This window comes from Melozone crissalis, unplaced genomic scaffold, assembly GCF_028551555.1.
Source record: "Melozone crissalis strain CALT ecotype California unplaced genomic scaffold, PUWL_Pcris_2 ptg000063l_1, whole genome shotgun sequence".
Taxonomy (NCBI): Eukaryota; Metazoa; Chordata; class Aves; order Passeriformes; family Passerellidae; genus Melozone; species Melozone crissalis.
This window is the reverse complement of record NW_026535841.1, coordinates 12,408,866-12,433,222: the sequence shown is the minus strand read 5'-3', so window position 1 is coordinate 12,433,222 and position 24,357 is coordinate 12,408,866. Positions and strand designations below refer to the sequence as shown.

At 43.6% G+C, this 24,357-nt stretch overlaps 1 protein-coding gene across 2 annotated transcripts in view; it reads left to right on the top strand.

Annotated features, from left to right (window-relative positions):
- MLXIP (MLX interacting protein) overlaps positions 1–24,357 on the top strand; it is a 40,187-nt gene that overhangs the window by 1,136 nt on the left and 14,694 nt on the right. Inside the window, exons 2-6 of one of the 2 annotated variants that reach the window (XM_054288822.1) lie at positions 20,372–20,478; positions 20,791–20,876; positions 22,131–22,220; positions 22,503–22,544; positions 23,576–23,747. In XM_054288822.1, the coding sequence (XP_054144797.1) occupies positions 20,372–20,478; positions 20,791–20,876; positions 22,131–22,220; positions 22,503–22,544; positions 23,576–23,747 (497 nt within the window). Of the gene's footprint in view, positions 1–20,371; positions 20,479–20,790; positions 20,877–21,407; positions 22,221–22,502; positions 22,545–23,575; positions 23,748–24,357 lie in introns of those variants that run through there. The other variant, XM_054288823.1, reaches the window with a different exon arrangement.

Genomic DNA, 24,357 nt, shown 5'->3' with positions numbered 1-24,357 from the left:
GGAAATATTTATTTTCATCTATAGGAACCACCTTAGCTTGCTAAAGGAAAATTAACTTTGCCCACCCCAAATTCATCTATTTAAGTATTGCTCAATGAAGAGTAAACAATAGAACTATCTGTTCTGTACAGTAGCTTGAAGATGTAAGTAATATTAAAATTTTGATAATATTGGCCAAGAATGTTATTAGCTACTGGCAAGAGACTGAACCTCAGATTAGGTGTGTGCAACAGTGGATCTAAGTACTTTGCACTTACAAAACAAAAAAGTAAATCTTTTATTGTACAAGCTGGGAGGAACTTGCAGAGGAGCTGCAGGGATCATGAAGGACAGAACTGGACTGCTCATGTGCATGTGCTCCTCGGCCTCTGTCACCTTGGTTTTATTTTGTGCTTCCACTGGTATGTCATTGGGATTTTGAAACTGAGGATCACACCTGGTGCAAAGGAATAATTTTGTTACACTGATTGGCAGTACTGAACTCTGATGTAGGTGAATTAGTGGAGCACCAATTTTATTACAGAAGAAATAATTTTATCCTGCCTGCTGGTGGTAGCATGAGGCAAGGTGCAGAAAATATCTTCTTAGAGGCTGCCAAAGAAAAGCACATTCTTAATGCTTCTGTCCTTGGGCACCTTAGGGTTTGCTGAGTTGCAGCCCTGAAGCATCCTGCCCAGATCCAGCCTGCTTACTCAGCAGCTTTGGGATACAATTTTTAAATCTGCCAAGCAAACCAATTGTAAACTTGGGTCTAAAAAGGATTGAAGTAATTCTGGAAAATCCGATTTGAGGTGTTGAACGTGGCTGTGAAATGGGAAATGTCTTTTTAACAAATGATTGAGCCTTTAAGTTGTATTCCTCTCTGTCCTCACGTTGGATTTTTTTCTTGGTTGGTTTATGGGGATGTTTTTGTGGCTGTTGCCTCAGCTGTACCTTTCTCATTATTGCCTGTCAGGTCCAGTGCTGACAAAACACACAGATTCCATGTTAATGTTCTCCATGCTGCCTTTGCTGGCTAGAAATTCACTCTAGAAAAGAACTGTGGCTGTGGAAACCAACAGCAAAAACTGTCACACAGGAAGGTGAAAATGTGTGAGTTTTGCTTTTTGGGGGCATGAGCTGCCTGCAGAGCTGGGGGCTGCAGCCATGTTAAACACAGACCCAAGGAAGCTGCTGCTGTAACAGAGCTCTCTGTGTAATATTTATTTACACGTGACACTCATTGCTGGCATTTCAGTGTTTAAAGTTTTAAAGAGAAGCAGTAAAACGTGTGGTACCCATTAGCTCGGTGGATGGACTAGAAAGCAAAGCTTTTCTAGATTACCTCAGTCATTACCTGGGTCATTACCTTGGCTGGTTTGTTTGGAAGTGTCCAAATTTATGCTGGATCACGGATTGGTGATCCATAGCCCATAAACCTGGGCTCTTCTCGTTGTGCTGTAAATTTTTTTTGAGTTTGGCTTTGTGCTGTTAACAGTTCAACTTTTTCTGATAAAAAAAAGTTATTTCTGAACACCAGGGAAGCGATTCCCTCATGCCTTTGAGCAGCACAAACCAACATGATCCTAATTTTCATCACAGCTGTTTCAGTCACGTATCCAGTTGCACAGCTTGAAAAGTCTCATTTCAGATATGCCATTCCAGAGGGGAAAACATGCCTATAGCATACTCCCCTGTACAGTGAGCAGATTAAACCAATTTTTTTAATTAATAAGTAACTTATAAACACTGGGGTTTACAACAGGTGTCACGCGGGCTGTACTTTATCTAAATGTAACTTGTTTTTCTCATGAGATTGATTGTGGGAGCTGTACCACACTGACAGAGGTAAAAGAACATTGGTTTTCCCCTTTTAGCCCCTTCATATCAACTTTTTAAACCAAGGTGACCTTGCAGACCTTGACATGTAGGTAGCTAGAATTGATTTGTTGGAGGCAGGCAAAAAGATCTTAAAAAATGTTCTTCTCAAAATGAGAAAGACCTTTGACACTGCTCATTCTAATGAGAAACTGTGCTCCTGGGTACGTGACCTACCATACACAGAATTAAGTAAAATGTTATGTCATCTTGATATTTAATTTAGTAAAGCCCTCTAATAACTTTACCATTATCCAAATAATTGCATTACCCAGAAGTAACTTCCCAAAGCTGAACTGTATTCAGAAATGTTTCCATAACAGCCTATCATGAAGGTTTTTTCCCCTGAGATTGGGACAGAAGAATTTTTTCTCTTTGTTAGGATTAATGATAATACACTGGGTGGTGTTCTTTTTAAACTAGTATATATTTTTGTGTCATTCATTGCTTATCTTAGTGCAGGCCTTGCTAGGGTAGGTGAAGATGACTTTGTGGGCTCATTTATTCTTAAGTAGCCTCAGAGTTCTCTCAGCTCTTATTAAGAGCTTAAGGAGCATGCCAGGTGTTGTACTTGAGGTAAGAGTGTTAAGGTTGGCGTGAGATCCTTGTGCAAACCCCTCTGGATCTGCTTGCTGAAGCTGCACAGGGCAGGAGAGTGGGCTCTGGGAACTGGGACAAAAGCTGCCTTGTGAGCAGCTTGCCAGGTCATTTCTAGATTTCATCTCTCCTCTTTAGCAATATGACTCCTTCACTTCATGTAGATGGAAGCCAAAAATATTCCCTTCCTCAGTGGACTGACGTGAGGGGTCAGCTTGTTTCCAGAGCCTTTGCCACACATTCTTTGTCAGTGCAATGTTTGGGGAAGTTCTCAGCGCTGCTGATAGCGCTGGGAGATTAAAAACCTCCACAATCCAGCTACATATTTCACATGCTGCTTGTAGAAGCTACTCTGATAAAACCACCTATATTCACCTCTGAATTGAGCCAGACTTGAGCAGAGTTGCTGTTCCAAGTATTTTTTAACCACAGTAAGGTCCCTGCAAAGCAAGGATGCTGTGTTCAGGGTGCAGTATGAACCAGGACATCAGGACTGAGCCTCTTACTCTGCTTATGTCAAATGCTTGATATAGGCACAAGCTTTTAAGCTCTGTGTAAGATGCACTTTGAAATTCCACCTTGACAACCTTGAACCTCAGGACAGTTTGCAGAAAGGTGGCTGAGCTGTTCTTGTCTCTGAGTCACGTTTCTTTGCCAAAGTAAACATTTAGTAGTGCTGGTGTGAGAAGGCCCTGGTTCAGATTAAGGTTTTGCTGTCTTCAGGGCTACAAATGACTGCAGGAAGAGCTGACAAATTCTGTGGACAGAGGTTTTAGATACAGGGACAATTTTGTTTGTTTTGCTCCTGGTTATTTTGGTGTCTCTGCAGACTGGTTTCTATGGACCTGGTTGGGCAGGGTGTTGCTATAGAGGTGTGGGGCACAGGAGACACCTTTTTCATTAAAAAAGCACATTGTTATCATCTTTTGATCTACCATTTAATCTACATGTTTTGTTGTTGTTCTCATCTTGTGTTTTTACTCAGTAAACAAATGTTATTTTCTGGCTTCAATACAACATGGATTTTGTAATCATCATTTTTGATGGATTGCTGAAATAGGGAAGAGGGAGCTGGTTTGTCCTCAGACTGCCAGTTCTCAAGAACTTTTGCATGATCTGAAAAAAATGTGGCTGAACTTTGAGATTTGGCATTATTTATAGTGAAGATTTTGTGCTGCATGATTATGATGTGCTTTAAATGGCAACAGAAATTAATATGTTGATTTTCAGTTCTCCCCCCCTTAGTGTTTTTATTTCTTTCTGCCGAGTGGCAAGAGGAATTAAAGCCAAGAGACCCAAATTTCAGGTCTTGGCTTCACTCATGTTTTTCCACACACCCCTTTAGTAGGTCACTGAACCATTCTTGTTTGTTACTTTCCCATGTGGGGGAAAAAAAATTTCCATTCTTTTGGAAAGCAGAGTTGATATTCAGTCACTTGAGCAGCTGCTTATCTGACTGTGTGTCCTTAAGCTATGATTAGTGTTAATCAAACAAAAGGGTATCTAGTGATGCTGCAAGCTGGGAAGGGGTGGGGAGGAATAAAGGGAGCTTTGTGGCCATTTTGAGCTGAAGGCTGGGCATTTCTGGGATGTCAGAGGCATTTTGACAGGCTTGAAGGAGAGAGTGAACTCTTTAAGTTGTAATGGGTGGGTGGAATTTTCCCCCTAATAACACACTCAGAGATCTGCTGTGAAGCAGGAGGAGTGGAAAGGGCAAGGACTGAGGCTGGAAGCTCCCTGAGATGTGGAGTGAAATTAGGGAATCTTTGAGGAATGCATTGAGTGAATTAGAAGGGCCGAGATAAAGCCACACAAAGAGCTGTGTGGTGTTGACAGAGGCCACAGGGATGGAAACAGGAAAGCAAAAATGAGATACTGCAAAGTTCAAGTCACACAAAGGATGTCTCAGCTGACTGGGTGGGTTTGAGCCCGGGTTACAAACTCACTGAGCCGTGTGGGTGAGTAAACACCCAGAGCAGGGCTGGAGGGAATGGCAGCAGGGAAGGGGAAGTCTCTCATCGTGGTGGGGATTGTGGGGAAGAAAAGAGGTTGGAGTTGGACTTAGCTGAGATTTGAATAAAAGGACAGAGGTAAATGATCACAATGAGTTGTGGAGAAAGGAGAATGTCAGTGGAATGCTGTTCAGGGCAGGAGAAATGGGAATGAAAGGGGAGGGATATGTGGAAAGTGAGGATGGACAATGGAAGGTGTGGCTGGAGTTGGAGAAGCCCAGTGTTTATTCCCCATGCTTTGATCTGTGATAGGAGGGTTAGATAGGAAGCCCTTGATGAAGGTGTGCCTGGTGAAGGGGAGAAGGAGCTGGATGGACCCACAAGTCATGGATGATGGGGCAGGAGATCTTCAGTTCCTGGTTTGGCTCTTCTCATGCTGCCCTGCTGCCTTTTGCTGTTGGAGAGAAAGGGCGCTCTTTTTAAAACAGAACAACAACAACAAAAAACCTTATCAGCTGAGAAACCTGCACCAGTTTGGGTTTAATCTAGTATTCTATTTTTAATTAAATACAGGCTATATGCTTGCAACTTCCTTTCTTTGTATACAGAAATTAATTGCATTTACAGTTTCCTTCATCTGTCCTTTGATATCTTAATATCATTGGCACAAGCAGTTCTTTAAAGACAAAACTTCTAAGCTACTTCTGAGGAAAAAGACCAGCTTTGTAAACTCTTTGATGGCTATAGAAATATTTTACAGCTTTCATACAATTTTCCTTTTGCTCTGGAAAGGAAACCTTTAACATGTCCATGAAACAATCATGAAGATGATTAGGAAAAGTACTTGTTTCAGTTGCCTCCAAAGAAAATAGAGTTGGTTCTTTGTGTTTCAGACAATGATAGAAAAATCTAAATGTGATTGTTTTTAGTGCAAGCTAGAGTTCCATTATTATCACTGTTTCTGAAGCAGGAAGGCTTGAAAAATAGGGTTAGGAAAGCAAGGTTCTTCAGAAATTGCTTCTAATAGTTTTAGTACCAGAACAAAAATTCTGAACACGATCTTTTCAAGTAATTTGTTTGTTTGCTCAAATGAGACTTGGAAGGTCATTTTTGGTTGTTTTTGAACATAAAGCACGCTGACTTGGTGTCACTCCTGATAGAATTAATGCAGCCATCCCTTGGTGAGTAAAGCAGCCATTGCTATTGAAGTGTTCTGGTGTGCATTTGCCACAACTTATTTACTTTGTGACACACAAGCTCAAAGCTCCTCACTAACCCTTGGTTCCTTGGCTGTTGATCTTGGATAAATCAGTTACTGCTTTTTCCTCCCTTTCTCCATTCTGAAATGACCAAAACATTCAGAGCCCCAGATTTGTGTGCTGGCCTTTCAGAAAGAGGGAAACAAAGGTGTGAAGTTTGTAAGTGAGCTGACATAGGAGTCTAAAAGGAAAACCTATGAAAGATCACTCTTCTGATACAAACTTAATAAAGGAAAAGGACAAATGGAAGAAAGATTTGGGAGGAGATGATGAAGAGGATGTGCAGCTTGCTGACATCAGAAAAGCTACTGAAGGATGTGACACCTTGGCCATTCTGTGCGGTGTGAATGGCTGCAGGGGAATTGCCTGCTCCCTCTCTGTTAAGGGATGACCTTAAGGTATGGAAACTCTTGAGTGCTGCTGAAGAGCCAGCTCAGCAGCAGTTACCTTTGTGAAAGATGAGTGTTGTTAGTTGGCTGTCCAGCTGTGACATCAGTGGATAACAGAAAATGGGATTGGAAAGGAGCACAGGAGCACATCTGGGCCCAGGGAAGAGATTCCTTCCCTTGGCTGGTTATCCTGACCATGGCCACTCAGGGCTGCTTTGTCACCTTTGGGACTGTAGGAGAAAAGGTGACATGCCAGATGGAAAGGGCTTGCAGGGCACTGCTGGGATTATCCTGCAGCAGGGTATTAGTGGAAGAATCTGATTCACTGCAATTAGTGATATGTCAGTGTGTTTTGGCCAGGATTCTCCTGACCTGCAGATAACCCTTAGCCCTGACACGGCTGGGGATGTGCTGTGATGTGAGCAAAGGGTTCAGCTGGTTAAGTAGCTGAGCATTGCTGCTTAATGAATTGATCACTTTTCCTGAAAAGCACAGAAAAATTTAAATGACTTGTAAATTTTAATGACTTGTTAGAGAGCTTTTTATCCTTGGTTTTGTGTTTGCAGCACATTATCTACAGCAGTAATGCACAGTTAGAGACCTTTTAGTCTCTCCAGTTTAGCTGATGGTGTAGTGCAAGGAAGCAAAAATACAACCCTTTTTGCTGTGTTTAATGCCTTTTCTTACTGTATTTTTTATGTGTGGCAATGTCTTCCCACATACAGAGATAAATGCTTTATTTTTAATTATAATGGGAGATTTCTGGATTTCTGGGTATATCTTTATTGCTCATTTACACCACACCAGAGCAAGCAGAGAATATCTTTATGGGTAGAGTATGTATGTAATGTTTGTGCTTCTCTTTCATTGCAGATTACCATTATTTCCCTGTGCATTTTCCCAGTGATTCGGGAGCAAAGAGCAGAATTTTGGGGGTACAGTTCAGAGCAGAAATAAGAGCTGAGGCTGCTTTCAGCTGAAGGAGCAAGGGAGAATGGTTGAGAGATGATCCTTAGTTCATGAAAAGTTGGCCTTAATCATGCAAAGGAGTCTAATGCTCGTTACAGTTCTGTTCCTGTGTGAGCTTGAAAGGGTTTATTCCATCTCAGGACATCAGGGGTGGTTTTGTCTTTGCTGGTTTTGGGTGGGACTTACTTGTCCTGGGGCTGGTTTGTGAATTAAGAATTGAAGAGTGGAGCCTTAAGGGTGCCTGAGGGGGTAGAGAGAAGATCCAGATAACCTTTTGCCATTCTTGAGAAAGAGGGCTGCTGGTACTTGTTTTGTTTTGAGATAGGAGCTGCCTTGTTTGTACTTGGGTTTGCAAATCTGGGGGGAAGGTGGCAGCTGGCAAGTGTGACCTGGCCTGAACTTTGTGGGGTGTTTGCTCCTCCTGGCTTTGTCCTGCATCTGCCCTGGTATTGAGAGAGTCCTGCTGATGTGTGTCCTCAAAGTGTCTGTGCTGAGAGCTTGTGTGAACACAGAGCCTTTAGTGCCATTAGAATCCTGTGGTGAGTGCAGGACCTTGGTCCTGTGTCCTGCCAGGCAGAGGGAGCGAAGGAACAAAGGTGTGCAGGTGTTTTGTTCTGAGGAGTTTGTGCTGCAGCTCGTGCTGCTGCCTAGAACACATCTGCAGGAGCACAGGTAAGCAGGATGGGGCCTCCTCTGTTCACTGATCCCTCCAGTGGAGGCTGTTAGTCCTCAGAGGTCAGCAGGGTTGTTCTTTATGAGAGACGTGCCTGCATAACAAGATTCCAGCAAACGTTGCAGAGGCGCGAAAGAGGTTTGCTTCTGCAATCTGTCAAGTTGATTGTTTTCAGAATTCTGTGGCATGGTGTGTTTTACTCGAAATCCTGGCCTCCTTTCCTCTGCTTTGTTTACTCTCCTTTCCCTCAAGGTCCCATGGTAACAGTGCTCTGCCTGCAGCAGTTCAAGGACACAGCAGCTGAAGTGGCCTTGGCCAGCCTGGCTGGGAGACCTCTGGCCAGGCTGCAGCAGCTCAGTGACTTCTGTATCCAGCAGCCAAACCCTTCCCCAGCCCGTGTGAGCTTGTCCAAAACACTTCTTGCCCACATTGCCCCAGCTGTGCCAGGGATTTGGTTGCCTTGGCACCAAAATTCTTATGTAGGGCAAGGGTTAGACTCACTCCAGCCTGCCAGGGTGATGATGCAGAGCCCAGGCCTCTGTGGTAGTGCTGGTGTATCTTTGGAGCAGCTGGAATGTGGGGTTTCACAATAGACCTAAAAATAACTCACTATGTTGATGTGAATGTGAGCCATCACAGGCTCTTCTGCTCAGCTCTTCATGCTGCATCTTCCATCCAGATTTTAGTTTGTTCTTAAATCTGGTTTGTTCTCACTGTCCACACCATTCACAAGGAGACAGAGACCAAATGGAGCAAGAATTGTGGAAGAACTTCTCATGTCTTTGTAATTCTTTGAAGTCCATGATTGCTCTTTACTATCTTTTTATCAGGCAGCCTTTTGCTTTTGGTGCTGTGGTGTGACACTTGATTCAGCCTGGGTTAGCTGATAAAAGCCCTTACTTTGGAGGCAGAAGTGATAAAGGTAAAAAAGGGAAGGCTTGCACATAAAAAGGAAAACTTAAAAAAAAGGTAAAAAGGAAATACCTGAGCTTGTGGGTCTAGCAGCTGTTAGAGAAGAAGTGTTAGTACCAAACTGGAAGAGGGCAGGGGGAGATCTTGTTGCATTTCTGATCTGCCACTCATTGGATATGGATATTGTCTGCTGCCACGTTTTCCAGAGCAAAGAATGATATCATTTGTTTTGTTCTTGGATGTTCACTCTCTGCTCATCCTGATGAATTTCTGTATGTTTACATTGAAGCTGTAGTCTGAGTACCCTCAGCCATGGCTAGTCAAGCTCTGTTAGCAGTATTTACAGTGCCAGCTGCATCAGGAGAGCTCCCAGTGTTTGAGTGAGAGGCAGCACAGCAGAGCCTGGTCCTGCTGAGCTGTGGATTCAGGCAGGGCTCTGGGCTGTGCTCTCTGTGAGCAGCACACAGGTCTGGGTGTTCATACCCTGCTTCTTGTGTTTGCTGGTCCTCTACAGTGTCCAGAGAACATATTCCCATTCCCCTGTATAAACTCCTGCACGTTGCTATCTGCACAGCTTAGTCCAAATTTCTGTTTGCTTGGTAAACATCTGTCCCTGACAGGATGGAGGCTGAGGGAACTTGGATAGAAAATGTGCTGGGGGTGTGCCAGATGTGGGAAAGCATGAAGCAGTGAAAGGGAATCAACTACTTGGTTTTTCTCTTTGAAACACAGCTTTTGAGAAAGAAAATTGAGTGCAGGGGTTGTAGAGGAGGTTTGCCACCTGGAAACATACAAAATTTACATTTCTGAATTAGAGGGTATAAAGCTTTTAGAAAGGAAGGAGTAAGTCAAGGGATTTGGATATGGTTGTGAAATACTTAGATTTGTTACAGAGCCAGAGAAGCTCTTTGAATGTTGTCAGCTTATTTCAGATGAAGTGTTGGGATGGCAGAACTGACTTGCTCAGGAATACAAATATCCTCAAGGAGGGAGCTGCACTCACTTCAGGTAATTATGAGCAACCGTGTTTGACACCAGAGATTGTTTTGGTTTCCCAAAGCAATTATTTCACAATCTGTCCAAAACCTGGAGTATCCAAGCTGTTGAGCAGTCACCATAGTGGCTGTTCTCTATTAAAAATGTCATTATCCCTCCCTTTCAAAGCAGAGTCCTGCCAAATCAATATACACACTCACCTGAGGGGAAAGTGTCTGTTAACAGCAAAAAGAGAAGCTGTGCAGTTCTTCAGTTCACTTTTAGGGAGTGAGTTCATATACTTGCTTATATCATTTTCCTTAGAGCTGGCAAGGGCTGGTTGTTGGGGGTGGCAGGAGCACCCTGGGGACAAGCTGGTCCTGTTGTGACCCTTCCCCAAGCACCTGCTCACCACTGCTGGACCTGTGGCACCCAGGGTGAGGCTTCCTCCAGCCCTTGCCAAAGCAGGTGCCAGGTGCTGGGGTAGCTGCACAGCGTTTCAGTATCAGCTGGGAGAAAATTCCAGGCAGCCTTTGGTCTCTGGGAGCTGCAGATAAGGGCAGAGTGTGGCCGTGCCCGCTCCCTGTGGCAGCTGCCCCATTCTGAGCTGCTGCCTGGGGGTGTGGGGATTCCATGGTCTTGTGCAAGCACAGAGCCAGTGTGTGTGTGACTGCAGTGACACTGTGACCTGAGTCATCCTTCCTGTGAGGAAGGGTAATCTGCAGCAAAACTGCATGGGAACCAGAGGCATTCCTAAATCCTGGTCTGTCTGTCCTGCTGTGTGGAATTGTTAACCCTTAGAGAAAACCATGGGATAAGATTGCACTCACTTACTTTATCAAATCAGCAAATGTAACTGAAGAGCAGAGCTTAACTCTGCAAGTAGATGCATAGAATTCTGCAATAAAAGCTAATTCATTACTGTTTCTAATAAAATTTGGGTCTGTGAAGGCTGTTATTTAGGAACTCAGCGTGGATCCCATCTGTTTTTAGTATCCAGTTGTACAAGTAGAACCCTCAAATCTCCAGTAAAAATCTTAGCAGAGCTTAAGGAGACTAAAACTTTTATTAGCAGTTTTTATTAGCACATTAGTAGGCTTGGTGTCTAAGCTTGGCATGTGGTGATTATAGGCTGGGTGCATGTAACAGTCTTTTGGAAATAGGGAGACAGAGCCTAGGAAATTCTGAGAGTTTTTTTATCTCCATAACAATAAACATGTAAAAAGTGTGATTTACCTTTCACATGAGCTTTCCCAAGGGACTGTTGTGTCCCCAGGACAGGATTCTACAGAATGAAGGTTGGGACTGGCTTTTTGTGATTTTGGCAGGTAGGAAAAACCTGGTTCAAAGAAGATTTGAGTGAGGGTCACTCAGTGACTTGGTTGTTGTTTTGCTTGTAGTAAGATTTGTGAAAGTGCTGATGCTGTCACATGTTTTACTGCTGAAGTCACCACTTGCTTTGGGACATAAACCATCTCAGTCTGTTTGAAAGTCAGTCCAGACATGTCTTTTAACTGGTGCACAGGTGAATGGCATGGGAATTTCTGAACCATGGTGCTGCTTGATATTTAATCATGGTGGTTACTGGGAGCAAAGGAATGACTTTATAAGGGTATCATGCAATAAAACAAGGTCTTCCTCTGACACTCACCACATATATTGAGGTTAAATATTGCTTTTGGAAGTTAACTGCTATGAGACATTCATCAGTGCCCTGTGCTGTGCATAGTTACCATAACCACCATCATTATAAAGTAACAGATCCAACAATTCAGCAGGACTGCAGCCACCAAGGACAGGGCTGATCTCTCCATCGGTGTGTGGGAACCTGGCATTGCCCTTGGCCTGTCCAATCCTAGAAAGGCACCAGGAGCCATCTGGGAAAAGTGTGGTGAGGATTGTGTGGCATGAGCTTTATCAGCTGCTTCCCTGCCAGCCCTGTGTCCCAGTGAATGCAGGAGGGTCACTCACAGCCTCCTGCCCTGCAGCACACAGATCTTCACAGCTCCAGTCTGGCTTGTGACCCACAGGGGGAAGTTTGTTTTCCACTCTGTGTTCTCTAAATGTTCAGCCTTCCTGGGACTGTGGTTTTGGGTGGTGGATCCTGGGGAGTTTTGCTGTGGTGTTTGAGATGTGGTGCCCCCATGGCACAGCCATGCACACCATGAATTGAAGGGCTGGTGTTGGTGAAGCATTGCCAGAGCACTTGTTTGCACACAGATCCAAGAAAGGTCTAAGTGGAGACTTTCCCTGTGAGTTGTGCATGACCTTTTAGAGACTTTATTTTTTTCCACATTGCAGGCTGTTCTATGTGAGTTCTGGAAGGAGTTTCCTCTCTTCATCATCTTTCTAAGGGATTTTGATTGGTCTTTGAGTAGTTTCAGTAGTAACACAATGGTGCCTTTACCCTGCTTCTGCCTCTTGTGTAGTTTCTGGTTCAGCTTTTATGTAAACTTTGAATAAGCTGTGTGTGCTGTTGCAGCCTTGAGTCTGTAATAACTGAATTTGGGAAGCAGCCTGGTGTTTTTCAGCTGCAGACAGCTGGGATGAAAGCTTTGTGACACAGGGGGAGAGCTGGGAGAGCATCTCTGCTTTTCCAGACCTGTAAGGCGCTTTCAGAATAAGATCCCTGAAGTCTTGCAGTGTATTTATAGGATGTAATGTTGTTCAGGGAATGTTACAGTATCCTCTGTGGCAGAAGTGCTGGTTTCGGGTTTCTCCAGCATGGTAAACAGCTCTGGGCTCCGGTGGTATGTGTGCTGCTCTGAGAGCTGGGCTGATCTGCCACGCTGATAAGGTTTGTTTGGGTTTTTCAGAAGCTCCGTGTGTGAAAAATCTTTTAAGTCCCAGATCATCACAGCTTGATCAGTTCATTAACCTAGGCTGGGACCTTAATGATCAAAAAGATTCTGATGCATTTATAGCTCTCCATACAAGAGGGTCCCTCTTCAACAACCATCCTTTTAAATAATGGATGTGTACTGCAAAACCCTATCAGTCCCTGATCATCTGTGTTGGGAAACAGCTCCTTGTAGTGCATATTGAGATTCTGAGAAGGTTGATGAAAAGCCAGTGGCCAAAATCGAGTCTTAGGAAGAAGTGGAAAATTTCAAGGCACTAAAATAAGTAGGATCACTTCCCTTTATATTGAAGCAGCACTAAAAAATGACACTTTCCACCATGCATAACATAGGAAGCTCTTCAAAAATAAGGAAGACAAAATGTATTGAAAAAAGAAATAAAACCAAATGTACTGATCTGATGTGAAAAATGTAAATCAGATCCTTGCTAAATCTTACCCTTGCTCATGGCATTTCTGGTGTGGGGTGTGTGGCTGGGAAATGCCTGGCTGCTGTTGTGTCCTTGCTTTGCCACTGACACACTTTGTGCCCATGGGCAGCTGCTTTTCCATCCTGGCATTTCAGATTGGGGCAGTGAGAGGGGTGGGATGTGCCTGAGCCTGGAGCTCAGAGCACTGTGTGAGTTTGTGTCAGCTGCTTTTTCCATGACAGGGTTTCTGGTGGTTCTTTAAGAAGGTCCTGATTTTTGATAGTGGAAGTGTGTGGCCTTTTATAAAGTGTTAATATTTATAAAGTTACAAAGTTAAAGACAGCAGGGCTCAGGGAGAGGTTTGGGGAGGGTCAGCAGTGACAGATGTGATAGTAATGCCCAATTTCTCAGCCTTTTGGCTGACTTGTTAATGACAGTACTTAAGCAGCTTTTTTCTTTTCTTGCTGTTCCAGTTCTGTACTAAAGTGAGCCACTGTTGGACAAGTGTCTGAAAAGCAGGAACATTTCTAGAAATATCCTTTGATTGCTGACTGGAAATGAGAAACTGTCTAAATATTCTGAGTCTTTAAATAGCCACTGGCTGAAGGACACCATAGCCTTCAAGTCTCATTGATATTTGTGCTGATCTTTGTGTTTGTCCTGTGCTCTTTTCACCCTTTCATAGCCAGCATGGAACCTGCCTCTGGTGCAGGCATTTCTCAGCTGCCTGCAGCCTCCCCCTGCACACAGCTTACCCTGGCCATGTTGTGTTGGACTAAAACTGCAGCAAGAGATCCTTTCCCTGACTGACACAGTGGTGGTGGTTTGAAAACCTGTCAGGGTGGGTGTGATGATGCTCCCAAAATGTGAATTTTTCAGCTGTCCCTGAGGAGGCTGCCCTGACACAGCACCAGCCTGGTCATTCCTGAGTCCAGCACAGACCAGGTTGTCAGAGCAAGAGCCAAGGCACTGCAAGCTTTCATTTATGCAAATTACATTCAACTTCCAAGCTTAAAATAGCATTGAATTCATAATATAAATAAATCAACATTTCTTGTGGATTTGTTGGGGCAGGAGTATTTGCTTCAGGCACACAGCTGACCTTTCACTTTCCTGTTCCATTTCAGGAGGTGCATACCTGAGCCTGCCTGTTTGAAATCAGTCTAGATAACATGTTTCTTGGCAGGTGTTGCAATTCCAGTTTGCCAGTGGCTGAATTTGATCTTTATTTTTATTTTTCTAACAGCTCTTAATAGATAATTCTCATGACAGAGGAAAAATATTTGTTTGGTCCAGTATCTCTGTCTTCAGGATGGAAGGATTATTTTTAAAAGGTGGTGACTCAAACAGTGAGGGGACATTTTGCTTGTTTTAAAGTGTTTAATTTAACTTGAGCACAAAACTCCCTGCTGCCCTTTGTGGTCTGTGGGCAATAGAACATCCCTCCACAGCCCTGAGCTGCTGCTGCAGGAGGATTTCAGGGAAGGAGGATGAGCCAGGTAATGAAGAAAATGACCTGTCCTACATTTGCCTTTTAAAATCAGCTCTGTCTGGGATTTGTATCCTCAGGCTGCAGCTGGGATGAATTTTGGTACCAACTGTGAGATGCTAAAATGTGATCTCCTCACCAGTCCTACACACATTCACACCCTGTAGAAATGTTTTGGTTTCTCTTGCCTGCCCCTTTGCTCTCACACACAATGCATATAATCTGATTCTCTGAATGAACCTTTGTTTGGGGAAATACTGTTAGTTTTGGCTCTTGGAGAGCTGAGCTGACAGGCCCAACTCCCCAGCAAAACAGATTGGAGATGACAAAACAAACTAAAACCACGCCTTTAAAAAAATGCTGGGGAGAAGCCAGAAAGTTCCTTTTCTGTGTTGCTGAAAAAAGCTAATCTGTTTAGCTACTGTGCTATCAATCTGAATTTTGTCTTCTACTTAAATTAAGAGCCTCATTGCCATTACCTGTAATTAAAGTAAAATTTTTACCCTACCTCAAAAAATTTCATGATTGTGTACAGGAAGGAACTGGGGGGAAGCACAGAGGAAGTGGCTTTTGAGGCCGGAGCTAATAAGGCAAAAAGAGTTGGTTTAACATCAGGGCAGGGGGAATCAATTCCCTAAACAGGAAAGCAAAGGACATTTCTGTAGCTTCTTCCCATAAACTGAATTGACAAAATTCAGATTTGAAAACAAAGTAATTTGTTTACAGCCATAGCACATGAGACTCTGGTGATTCCTGCAGACATGCAGTAGCTGCTCTCCATCTGCTGGGCCTGCTGGGAATACATATTTGGGCAGCAGGACAGGCCTGTGGAATCCAAACCACAGTGCTTGGAGGTTTGTGTTTGAATTCCATGTACCAGAGATCTTGGCCAGGTGCTCTCTGTGGAGAAAAACCAACACACTCCTGAGCTAGAGAGCCAAATGTAGCCAGAGATTCTCCTTGTCCTGTGTATCAAAAAAGTGAAAGATGAGAGGATGGAAATGAGGGATTTATGTGCAAAGCACATCAAAAAAATCCATGTCCTACTTCTACTGTGTCACTCACACACTTTGTAGCCATGGGCAAGTAATTCACTCTCTCCTTATTTTAAGCAGGAGATCCTCAGTGGATATTTTAAAAACTTCTTACTTGGTGCAGCCTTAGTTCACCACAATCCCAGGATCACTTCCCAGCTGCAGTTCCTGCTCAGCCACTTCTAGATGTCATGGTGTGGGGAATGAACTTATATTTTTCTGAACAGGAAAAGGGGATTTTTCAGGCTGATGTTTACAGCAAAGTCTTCCCTATTGCTTTCTGTTAGAAAAGGATTTAAACATGAGGCTGGGGTACTGTTGTGAGCACATTTCTGAGGGAGATAAAAAATGGGGAACTGCAAATTGAATCAGAAACAGCTGAATAAAGCATTTGAGCTGTGTAAAACACCTAAGCTCTACCATGCTATACCATATAGTTTCCATTTAATCAACATGTATTCAAATTACCTGTTAAGTGGAGGATATATGGAATTTATGTTAATATTTTAAAGTCTACTTCTCTGCCCCTTCAGTGTTCTTTGTAGAAAGCAGTTTCATAAAATGCTGGTGTTTGTTAATGCTAATAAGTAATGAAAAATCCCTAAATTTCTTCTGGGTTTGCATGCAGATAAATGTGCCTTTCTGCCCCAATCCAGAGGGTGCTTGTGTTGTGTGGATTTATGCTGACTGAAGTCCATCTTAAAATCCTCTGATTAAGGGAGGAGAACAGGGGATTCTTCTGTTGTGAGTCATCTCATGTCAGAACTTGATCCTGCTTCTACAGATGTTGGAGGGAGTTCTGCATTGAGTTTATTAATTGGATGTTGTTTCAGTGCTAGGGAGGGCTACTGGTTTCAGTTTTGCAGCAGTGAATGGCATCTCGTGTGTATCTGTTAAGAAGGAGGGTCACACCTTTGCCCTGTCTCTACCTGTGAGATCTTTAACTGAATGTTATTAACCTAGAACAAAACAATGAGATTCTCAGAGACAAAACTTGGCTTGTAAATGGATCCTGTCAGGGTACTGTTAGAATACAAACCTGCTCCCTAATTACATTTCAGTTGATTGAAGAAAAATTTAGAAATCAAAGGTGTTGAAGGGAATCAGGTCACACTCTCACAGTGGATGTCTTTTTCTTGTACTTTGCTGCAAATTGTGTGATGTTTGAAGGTTTGTAATTGTTTTAAAACACAGCTGCTTTCACTGGAGTTTTAGAAATGGAGAGTTGTGAGAGATCAGTGCCTGTTATCTGCCTGCCTGCTTGGATCTCAGTTCCAAGGTGTAGTTTAGTTCCTGAGCTGGGGAAATTCATGTAGAAAACCTTGGGAATGGACTGCAGTGGCAGCCTCGGGTGCCTCTCCTGTGACAGCCCCAGGACTCCTCCAAAGCACCTTGGGCCTGCTGTGTCCAAGGGGATTTCCAGCTCTGTTGGCTGCTGAGCTGAAGCTCTTTTGGCTGGTTTGCTGTGATCATATCACTTGATGAGGACATTTAGACCTGGGAGGTGGAGATTTCTACATGGGAGACTGAGCTGAGCTGCTGGAATGCAGTGCAAGTCACCCATCAACATTTGATTTGATCTGTGTGTGATAGTGAGGAGAACATGAAAGTCACCGATTCTTCAGCCTTGCTTACATGAGCTGAGCTGCTGGCAGCAGCATCCCCTGCAGGATTCACCCAGGGCTTGGCTCCCTGTGCAGCACCAGCATTCCCACAGGCTGTGGGTGCAGCTGTCCTGGCTCGTACCATGCACTGCGGGGCCCAGTTCTCCCTTGGGATGTTCTCCTGCTCCCCTTGTTGGCAGCAGCATCCCTGGGTGTTGGGAGCAGCATCCCTGCAGAGCTGCAGCAGCACTGGAGAGGGGCCAGGACCAGGCTGTGCTCCTGGGTTGTGCTGCAGGTTCATGCTGACCATCCACCTGTTGGGAGTTGCTCCACATTTGCTGTAGGAGTTGGTGTGGTCTTACAGAACCTGCAGGAGCAGCAGCCACATGGTCGCTCCAGTTGTTTGGGTTTTTTCCTTGTTGTTGTTTTGCTGCTTTAAAATGTGAAGACTGCTTTCGGTTAGGCAGCTGCTCTCAGTCACAGTGCTGTTCAAAGTAATTGACTTTCCATTGACTTTGGAATTTGGAATAGTGTCTAAATATTGTTGTCAGCTTCATGCTGATTACTCTTCACTGAGGCTGAAGTCATTTCACTTATGACCTCAAGCTGGACTTGTGTTTTGCTCCCATGGGAACTAAAAATAATAATTATTTTAAGAATAGGTTCTTAATCACTTCCTTCTTTTGATGTACTAGTCTTGTTTAGCATTTTCTAAGAATGTAATTGAAAATATTTTAAACTATTTATGTTTTAATTCCAATTTTAATTAGCTCTTTGAAGATGCAAGGAGTGTACCAGACTTGATTACAGTTCCTTTTAGTCTTTTTATAGAAAAGCATTTGCTCTTGTTATTCTGAGTGCAGATTATTAGAGTTTAGTTGCTTTGGCAAACTGTCGAGTCACACAGAGCTGTGAAGAGATGAACATGAAGTTGACAGATTTCTTAGTCAAAGGCATGTGGGCACTTTGTCAGTGCTGGTGATGCATCAGCACGTTCATCTCCTGTCTCCAGACTGTTAATGTACAGATGAGAAACAGGAAAAGATGGATTTAGTCTGGGTTTGGAAGGGAAGAGAAGGTGTGCAGTGGTTCTGGGGCAGAGCTGCTGTGCAGTGAACACCAAAGGTGTTGGGGTAGTTTGCAGTGATGGGAGAAATATTAAATGTGTGAGATCCACTCTGCCCTGACACATGGGCTGGGTAACAGTGACATGAATTAGTTGGAGATCTTTCCATTAACTAAAAATCTTGAAATTTAGAAGTGGAGTCTTGGATGATAGTATTTCAGAGTGGCATATGGATGCACCACTGAAAAGAAATAATCCAGGAGGATTTCCTAAATATCTGTGACCATACAGGCGGTGCTGAGTGCCTTAAAGCCCAGTGACAGCGCAAGTACATTAACAATGATTTTTCCCAGTCAGTGAAGTTGCTTGCTCCAGCAAGTCTTGGAGGTGCTCATGTTCTATTTTGTGTACCAAATTTTGTTTATTTTTATCAAGCACCAACGTCCCACAGGCTGCAGCAGAGCCTTGTAGCATAGTCCAGTGTACAGCCTAACCCCCAAAGGGGCAGCTGGGCATGGACAGGGCTCACAGCTTGGTCACTTACCTGTTCCCTTGCTGCTGGGAATTATCCTTTTAGTGCAGTTCATACCCAGTCTCTGCTTCCTTGTGCCTACAAGAACATTGCCGTTTATTTTTAAAGAGGACGAGGAGTTAAAATCAGGCAACAACTCATCTACTGATGCATTGCTACAACCTGTTGCCACAACTGACATTTTATATAGAAGTAAAATTGAAAGAGCAGAGCTGATTTTCATTACCTATCTCTTGGCTGAAGCCTGGCATTTGCTCCTCTGTTACTGTCAGAGTTGTGGGAGTACCTGAGTGTGAGAGCAGTTGTGGTGTCAGCAAGGGAGGAAAGAAATGGTGAGCCAAATACCTGAAAAAAATGTTAGTTTAATATCCTGTTATTGGCAGCTCAGGCATTCTGGTGGCTTTTGTTTAGGCTAAGGACTTTTTACTTGGTTTTAGTCTTGCAAGTTTTATTAAAAGCTTTCTTTAAAAAGAGCTGCTGTTGGGAGGGAGGTTTCCCAGACCAAATAGGAAACTGGGAATTATCAGTTCTCCACCCTCAGGCTCTGTGCATGGGCTTTGCTGAGCCAAGGGAAGTGCCTTGCACTTCTGTAGGATGTGCTTCTATTTGCACAGCGATTTTAGAGCTTAAATGTGAAATGAGCTTTTAAGGATAAATAATCCCTCTCTGAGTTCATTTGTGCTGAGTGTGTGAGGCAGATGGCCCGTGCCAGGGCACTGTCTGTGCTGGTACGCCCAGTGCCACTGCAGGTCATGGCAGAGACCATTCCTGACTGGCCATGTGCTCAGGGACCTCTCTGAGGGGGCAGAGTGTGTGTTGGTGACATTGCCACTCCTGCCACTCCTCCCTGTCCATCACCCCTTGCCCTGATGCTCGTGGTGTGCCAAGGTGAACCTGTTTCCTGTGTAGGTTGCAATTGGTATTGCTGGTCCAATTCCCTCATAGCAAGGTTGCACAAACAGCACAGGAGACATAAACTTGAAAGATGTGGGGCTAAAATCCCCCAAAACAAGAGGGAAAACCTGGGATAGGCACAGTTCCTATACTTTAATCTCTAGCTTGAAATTTACTGTGTTATGAGTATTTCCTACTTCCTCTGCCTTGTCAGTAGTATGGATTAATGATTCATAAAGGTGTGTTTTAAGGGCTAGGGAGTTTGTGTTTATCCAGTGCTTACTAGAGTCCCTGCTGCTTCTTCCTTTTTCCTTCCATGTCCCTTCCACCTCCCAGGAGCATTCATGCATAAACCATTTCTTTTTCCAGCCTTGCCTTTCCTTGGAGAAAAGTTACTGGTACTCCTTTGTGCCCAGCTCTGATTACCAGCAGTGTAGAATTGGTGGATTATATTTTTTCATGGGCCAGAACTGGCATTTCATTCCTCCTTTCCAGTGTTACCAGCCTGAAAAATCGAATGGAACTGTATCTGACCAAACATTCAGAAGCCTCTTAATTTTAAATAATTCAATCCCAGTTGGTGGAAGCTCATAGGTGGGGGTTAGAGAAGGTGAGATACTGGCAAAGAGAAAAGTGTGGGTGAAATTAATTTCATTCCTGCTGATATTCTTGAGACCAGTTGGGACAGTCCTTGGTTCTTATGGAGGACACATAAGGACTGGATTAATCTCTGGCTCCTGGTTTAGTGTGCCATGGACAGTAAAAGTTGTGACTGGCCAAGCATGGCTCGTTGTTGTTTTATCTGTTGAGAGTTCTGCTGGCTTAGGGGGATGCTTTGTCTTGAAAGGAAGAGAGAGAAAAACTGAAAGCAGAATGATTTGTTGTCTGTTTTGTTGCAGTGGAAGGTTGGTTTCACCAAAATGGAAAAATTTTAAGGGATTGAAGCTTCAGTGGAGAGATAAAATCCGTCTCAATAACGCCATCTGGAGGGCCTGGTACATGCAGTGTAAGTACCGTGCTGGGGGCGGGTATTCCCTGAGACATCGCTGAGAGCAAGAGAATTGAAATGATTGTGTGGTGAAAAGCTCGGGGATGTGCTCAGGACTGATGTTCCAGAGGCAATGCCCTTGGATCAGGGCTTTCCTGGCTGTGCCCACATTGGGGACGTGCTGAGTGCTCCGAGCACAGCCGAGATCTCCCTGTTTGTGTTGTTCATCGGGAAGGAGCCCCGGCCAGCTCCCTGTCACACCTGGCACGGGAGTGGCAGCCCTGCAGGCCCTGCCCGTGCTCAGCACCCACTCTGCCGTTGTTGTTTCAGACCTGGAGAAGCGCAAGAACCCCGTGTGCCACTTTGTCACCCCTCTGGACGGCTCCATGGACGTCGATGAGCACCGGCGGCCAGAGGTGTGTGGGAAAGCCTGGGAGCAGCCCAGGAGCTCTGGAGTTTGGAACAGGATTTTCTGGTCTGCTAGGAACAAGGGCAGCATAGCAAATCTGTGCTCTGGTGTGATTTAGAAGGAACCATTAAAAGCAGAGTGAACCCGGTTTTGTGAGTTCATCACATTAGGATGATCAAGGTGCAAGCAGAAGGACATTTGTTATCTGTGTAACTTATGTTAATGTTGTAATTTAATGAATCATAAATCACAGAAGTGCTATTTGAATAGTTAAGATTTTGACAGCCACTGCTGTCTTCTGACTGGAAGTCAGTGGGAAATCAGAGTGATGACTATTTTCAGGACTGAATCTAAGTGACCCTGGGAGAGTTTCTGTATTTTATGTAATTTGAGAGGTGTGGTTTCAAGAGAACAAGCAATTTCTTTTTCTGTGTCGAAGTAGTTTCACAGACAGATCAAATATGAGTTTGTGTTCTTTCATTTTTGTGCTCCTGTAAACATAAATGAAAACTAACATCTGCCCTCTGGCTCCTTGCAGAAAACCAGTGAGGCCCTTGATGTGGCAATATGTGGCTCTCTCTATACTGCATAACTCTAGAGTAATTTATAACTCAGAGGAGTTCCAGATGAATTTGTGGAACTGTCTCAGGTTTTTGAAAGAACAGTCTTGATGTTTGTGTTGAAAGTGACCCTCGAACACAAAGTTAAGGCTCTCATTAGTCTGCTCTCCCCAACTTACACACTGCTCTCTGTGATACATTGAAGACCCATATCGTGTGATCCTTTTGTTGCCATCAGTGTGTGGCCTGCAAGGTCCCCCCTGAGCTGGACATCAGATTTCTATTGCTTTGTGTCATTCATAGCAGCTTTTGCTTATGTGTGTGTCTGTGCATGTGATCTTATGAAATTCACAGGATATTGTGTGCTTTATACATTATATTTCAGTAAATTAATTTTTAAGGGGGGTTTTTTTGCCATTTCTTAACTCTTGTTTATGGTTGAGCTGCTGTGGGAGATGCTGACAGTGCAGTCAGATGTCACCTCGTGTTTGGTTTTTGTGGGAAAGATGAAGTTAGTACTGTCAGATTTGCTCTGTGATAGCTGAACTCTGGGACAGTGTGGGCTGCTGATACATGAGCTCAAACAGAATCAGCATGCTTTCTTTTGCATTTTTTATGCCTGAATATTTGCTTGGAAATGTATTGAATATTCTGCCCTTGTGTGATTCCGTGTAATTCATGGTATGTGTTTGTGTTCCCAGGCCATTGCAACAGAGGGGAAATACTGGAAACGAAGAATTGAAATAGTCATTAGGGAATACCACAAGTGGAGAACATACTTCAAGAAAAGGGTCTGTTGGTTTACATAGTGAAAGTAGTTTGCTTGGCTTGATCAGCATGTTGTTGCTTTTTGAGTTTTTCTATCAGTTTTTCTGGCATGCAAGAGTACTTAAAACAGATGATAAATAAGCTGGTACAGACATGCTCTCTAATTAGTTCCACTTAACTAAAAATTATTGTGCTGGGACTGATTGTGCATGATTGGGTCTTAAAAGTTTTGCAAAATCAGGTGTTCCATTGGCACATACAGGACTTATTCTGACTTCACCATCTGTTCTGTTCTCCTTTTGCAGTTACAGAAACACAAAGATGAAGATCTTTCAAGTTTGGTCAGGGTAGGTAACACCACTGAGAAGTGGCAATATTTATGCTTGTAGAACCCAGAGCAGATAACAAAGCTGTAACATGCAGTAGCTTGCTTTGATTGCAATCTAAAAACGAGCAATCTAAAATCTTGCTTAAGCCTTAATTAAGGTTAGACACCTTAATGTTCTGGGCCTCAGAGAGCAATGTGAGATTTGTAGCTTGAATTGGATGGAGGAGAGGTTGAATGTAAAGTGCTGTGACAGAAGAAATGGGAATCAGCATTGCATGCCCAGAGAGATCAATCTCTTTGAGGGCTGGCACATGATTTCATCTTGTTACTGAGTTGTAACTGGCACTGCTGCTTTGCTTGTGTAACTGGATCTGTGAAGATGTGGGAGCTGTGTTTTGCAGATCTTCCTGCTGTGCCCACAGCTCAGGCAGATAATATGCCAGGATCCTATAAAGGGACAAGATGGTTAAAGGGACAGTGGTATGTCCCCTTAAACTATCAAACCTACTTTGGGTTATCAGAAGCACTGTTCTGCTGTTTTTGCAAGGCAGTGCAGTTTAACTCAGTCTGCAGTGAGGATGGCTAAGCCAAGTCACATTGTGTTGTATTTTTCATGGGCAAAAGTGTCTTGTGCAAACTTGGAGTACAATTACACTTCACTGCGAGTCAGAGTTTCAAATACATCTCACAAGACAGGAGTTGTTTTTTGCATTCTTGCTAGTCGTGTTATTTTTAATCTTTGTTCAAATCAAGGGATTGTTAAACTGGGTGCAAAAATTGTGTAATCAATCAAACAAGGAAGTGTTGTTATTTGTCTTGTGTCCTTCTAGTCATTATCTGGGTTTTGGGCAAAAATCTTTCCCAGAGTGTTGTGGTATTTCAGTGAGCTGAAGTTGCTGATTTATCAGAAGCACCACTGAAGTATTTCAGGCTCCTCAAAGAGAGGTTCTTCCTTTAAAAATGTGAAAAACGAGGGCTGCTTTTACAGATATGCACCAGACTGCTTTGGCATTGCTAGGCAGCCTGACCTCTCCTCCTTTCCTTTGGCAGGATGATGATGTGGTTCTGTGGCAAAAAAGAAGGTATGGCAGAGAAACCCCTGTGCCCATGGAGGAGGGCAGCCTGTTGGATGCAGACATGCTCATGTCCGAGTTCACCGACACCCTGTTCTCCACACTCTCTTCACATCAGCTGGTTTCCTGGCCAAACTCCAGGGACATAGGTATTTATTGGCTGTAGCTGTGCTGCAGTGAGAACCCCTAAAAACACTCTGGTTTGCTGCTCTTGTAGCGTGCCTAAGAAATCGATCTTATATTGCTGATACAGATAAAAACAGGTCAGGGGATGTAGCTGTCTTATGATTCTGTAGGTTATAGAATCTATATCCATATAGAATTAATGATCCAAATTTAATTTCTGTCTTAGCTTCTTCTGTGCTGCTCCCAGCTTTGCCCCCTGATGTTGCTCTGAATAAATCTGTAATGAGCAGTATTTACTTTATCAGTGGTGAAGACATTGGGATTTATCTCAAAGCATAGTTGTGTGTGTATTTTTAAGGGAGTGCCTGTGTATTTTTGTTTGGCTTTGTCTGGAAGAATCAGTGCAAGTTTCATCTGTACAAACAATCCCAAGAGCTATTCAACTTTCTCTGGAGGCTCTGACTGTCTGATGGGACAGCACACGTCCTCTGTTCACCATCCTTGCTGCAGGGATGTCTGAGCAACTCCAGAGCAGCCATGGTTTACATTAATTGTACTCAAGGCAAATGAAATGGGTGATGGTTTATTTTAAAATACTCTGTTATGAGCTGTGGTGGATCAGGCTGTGCTTTC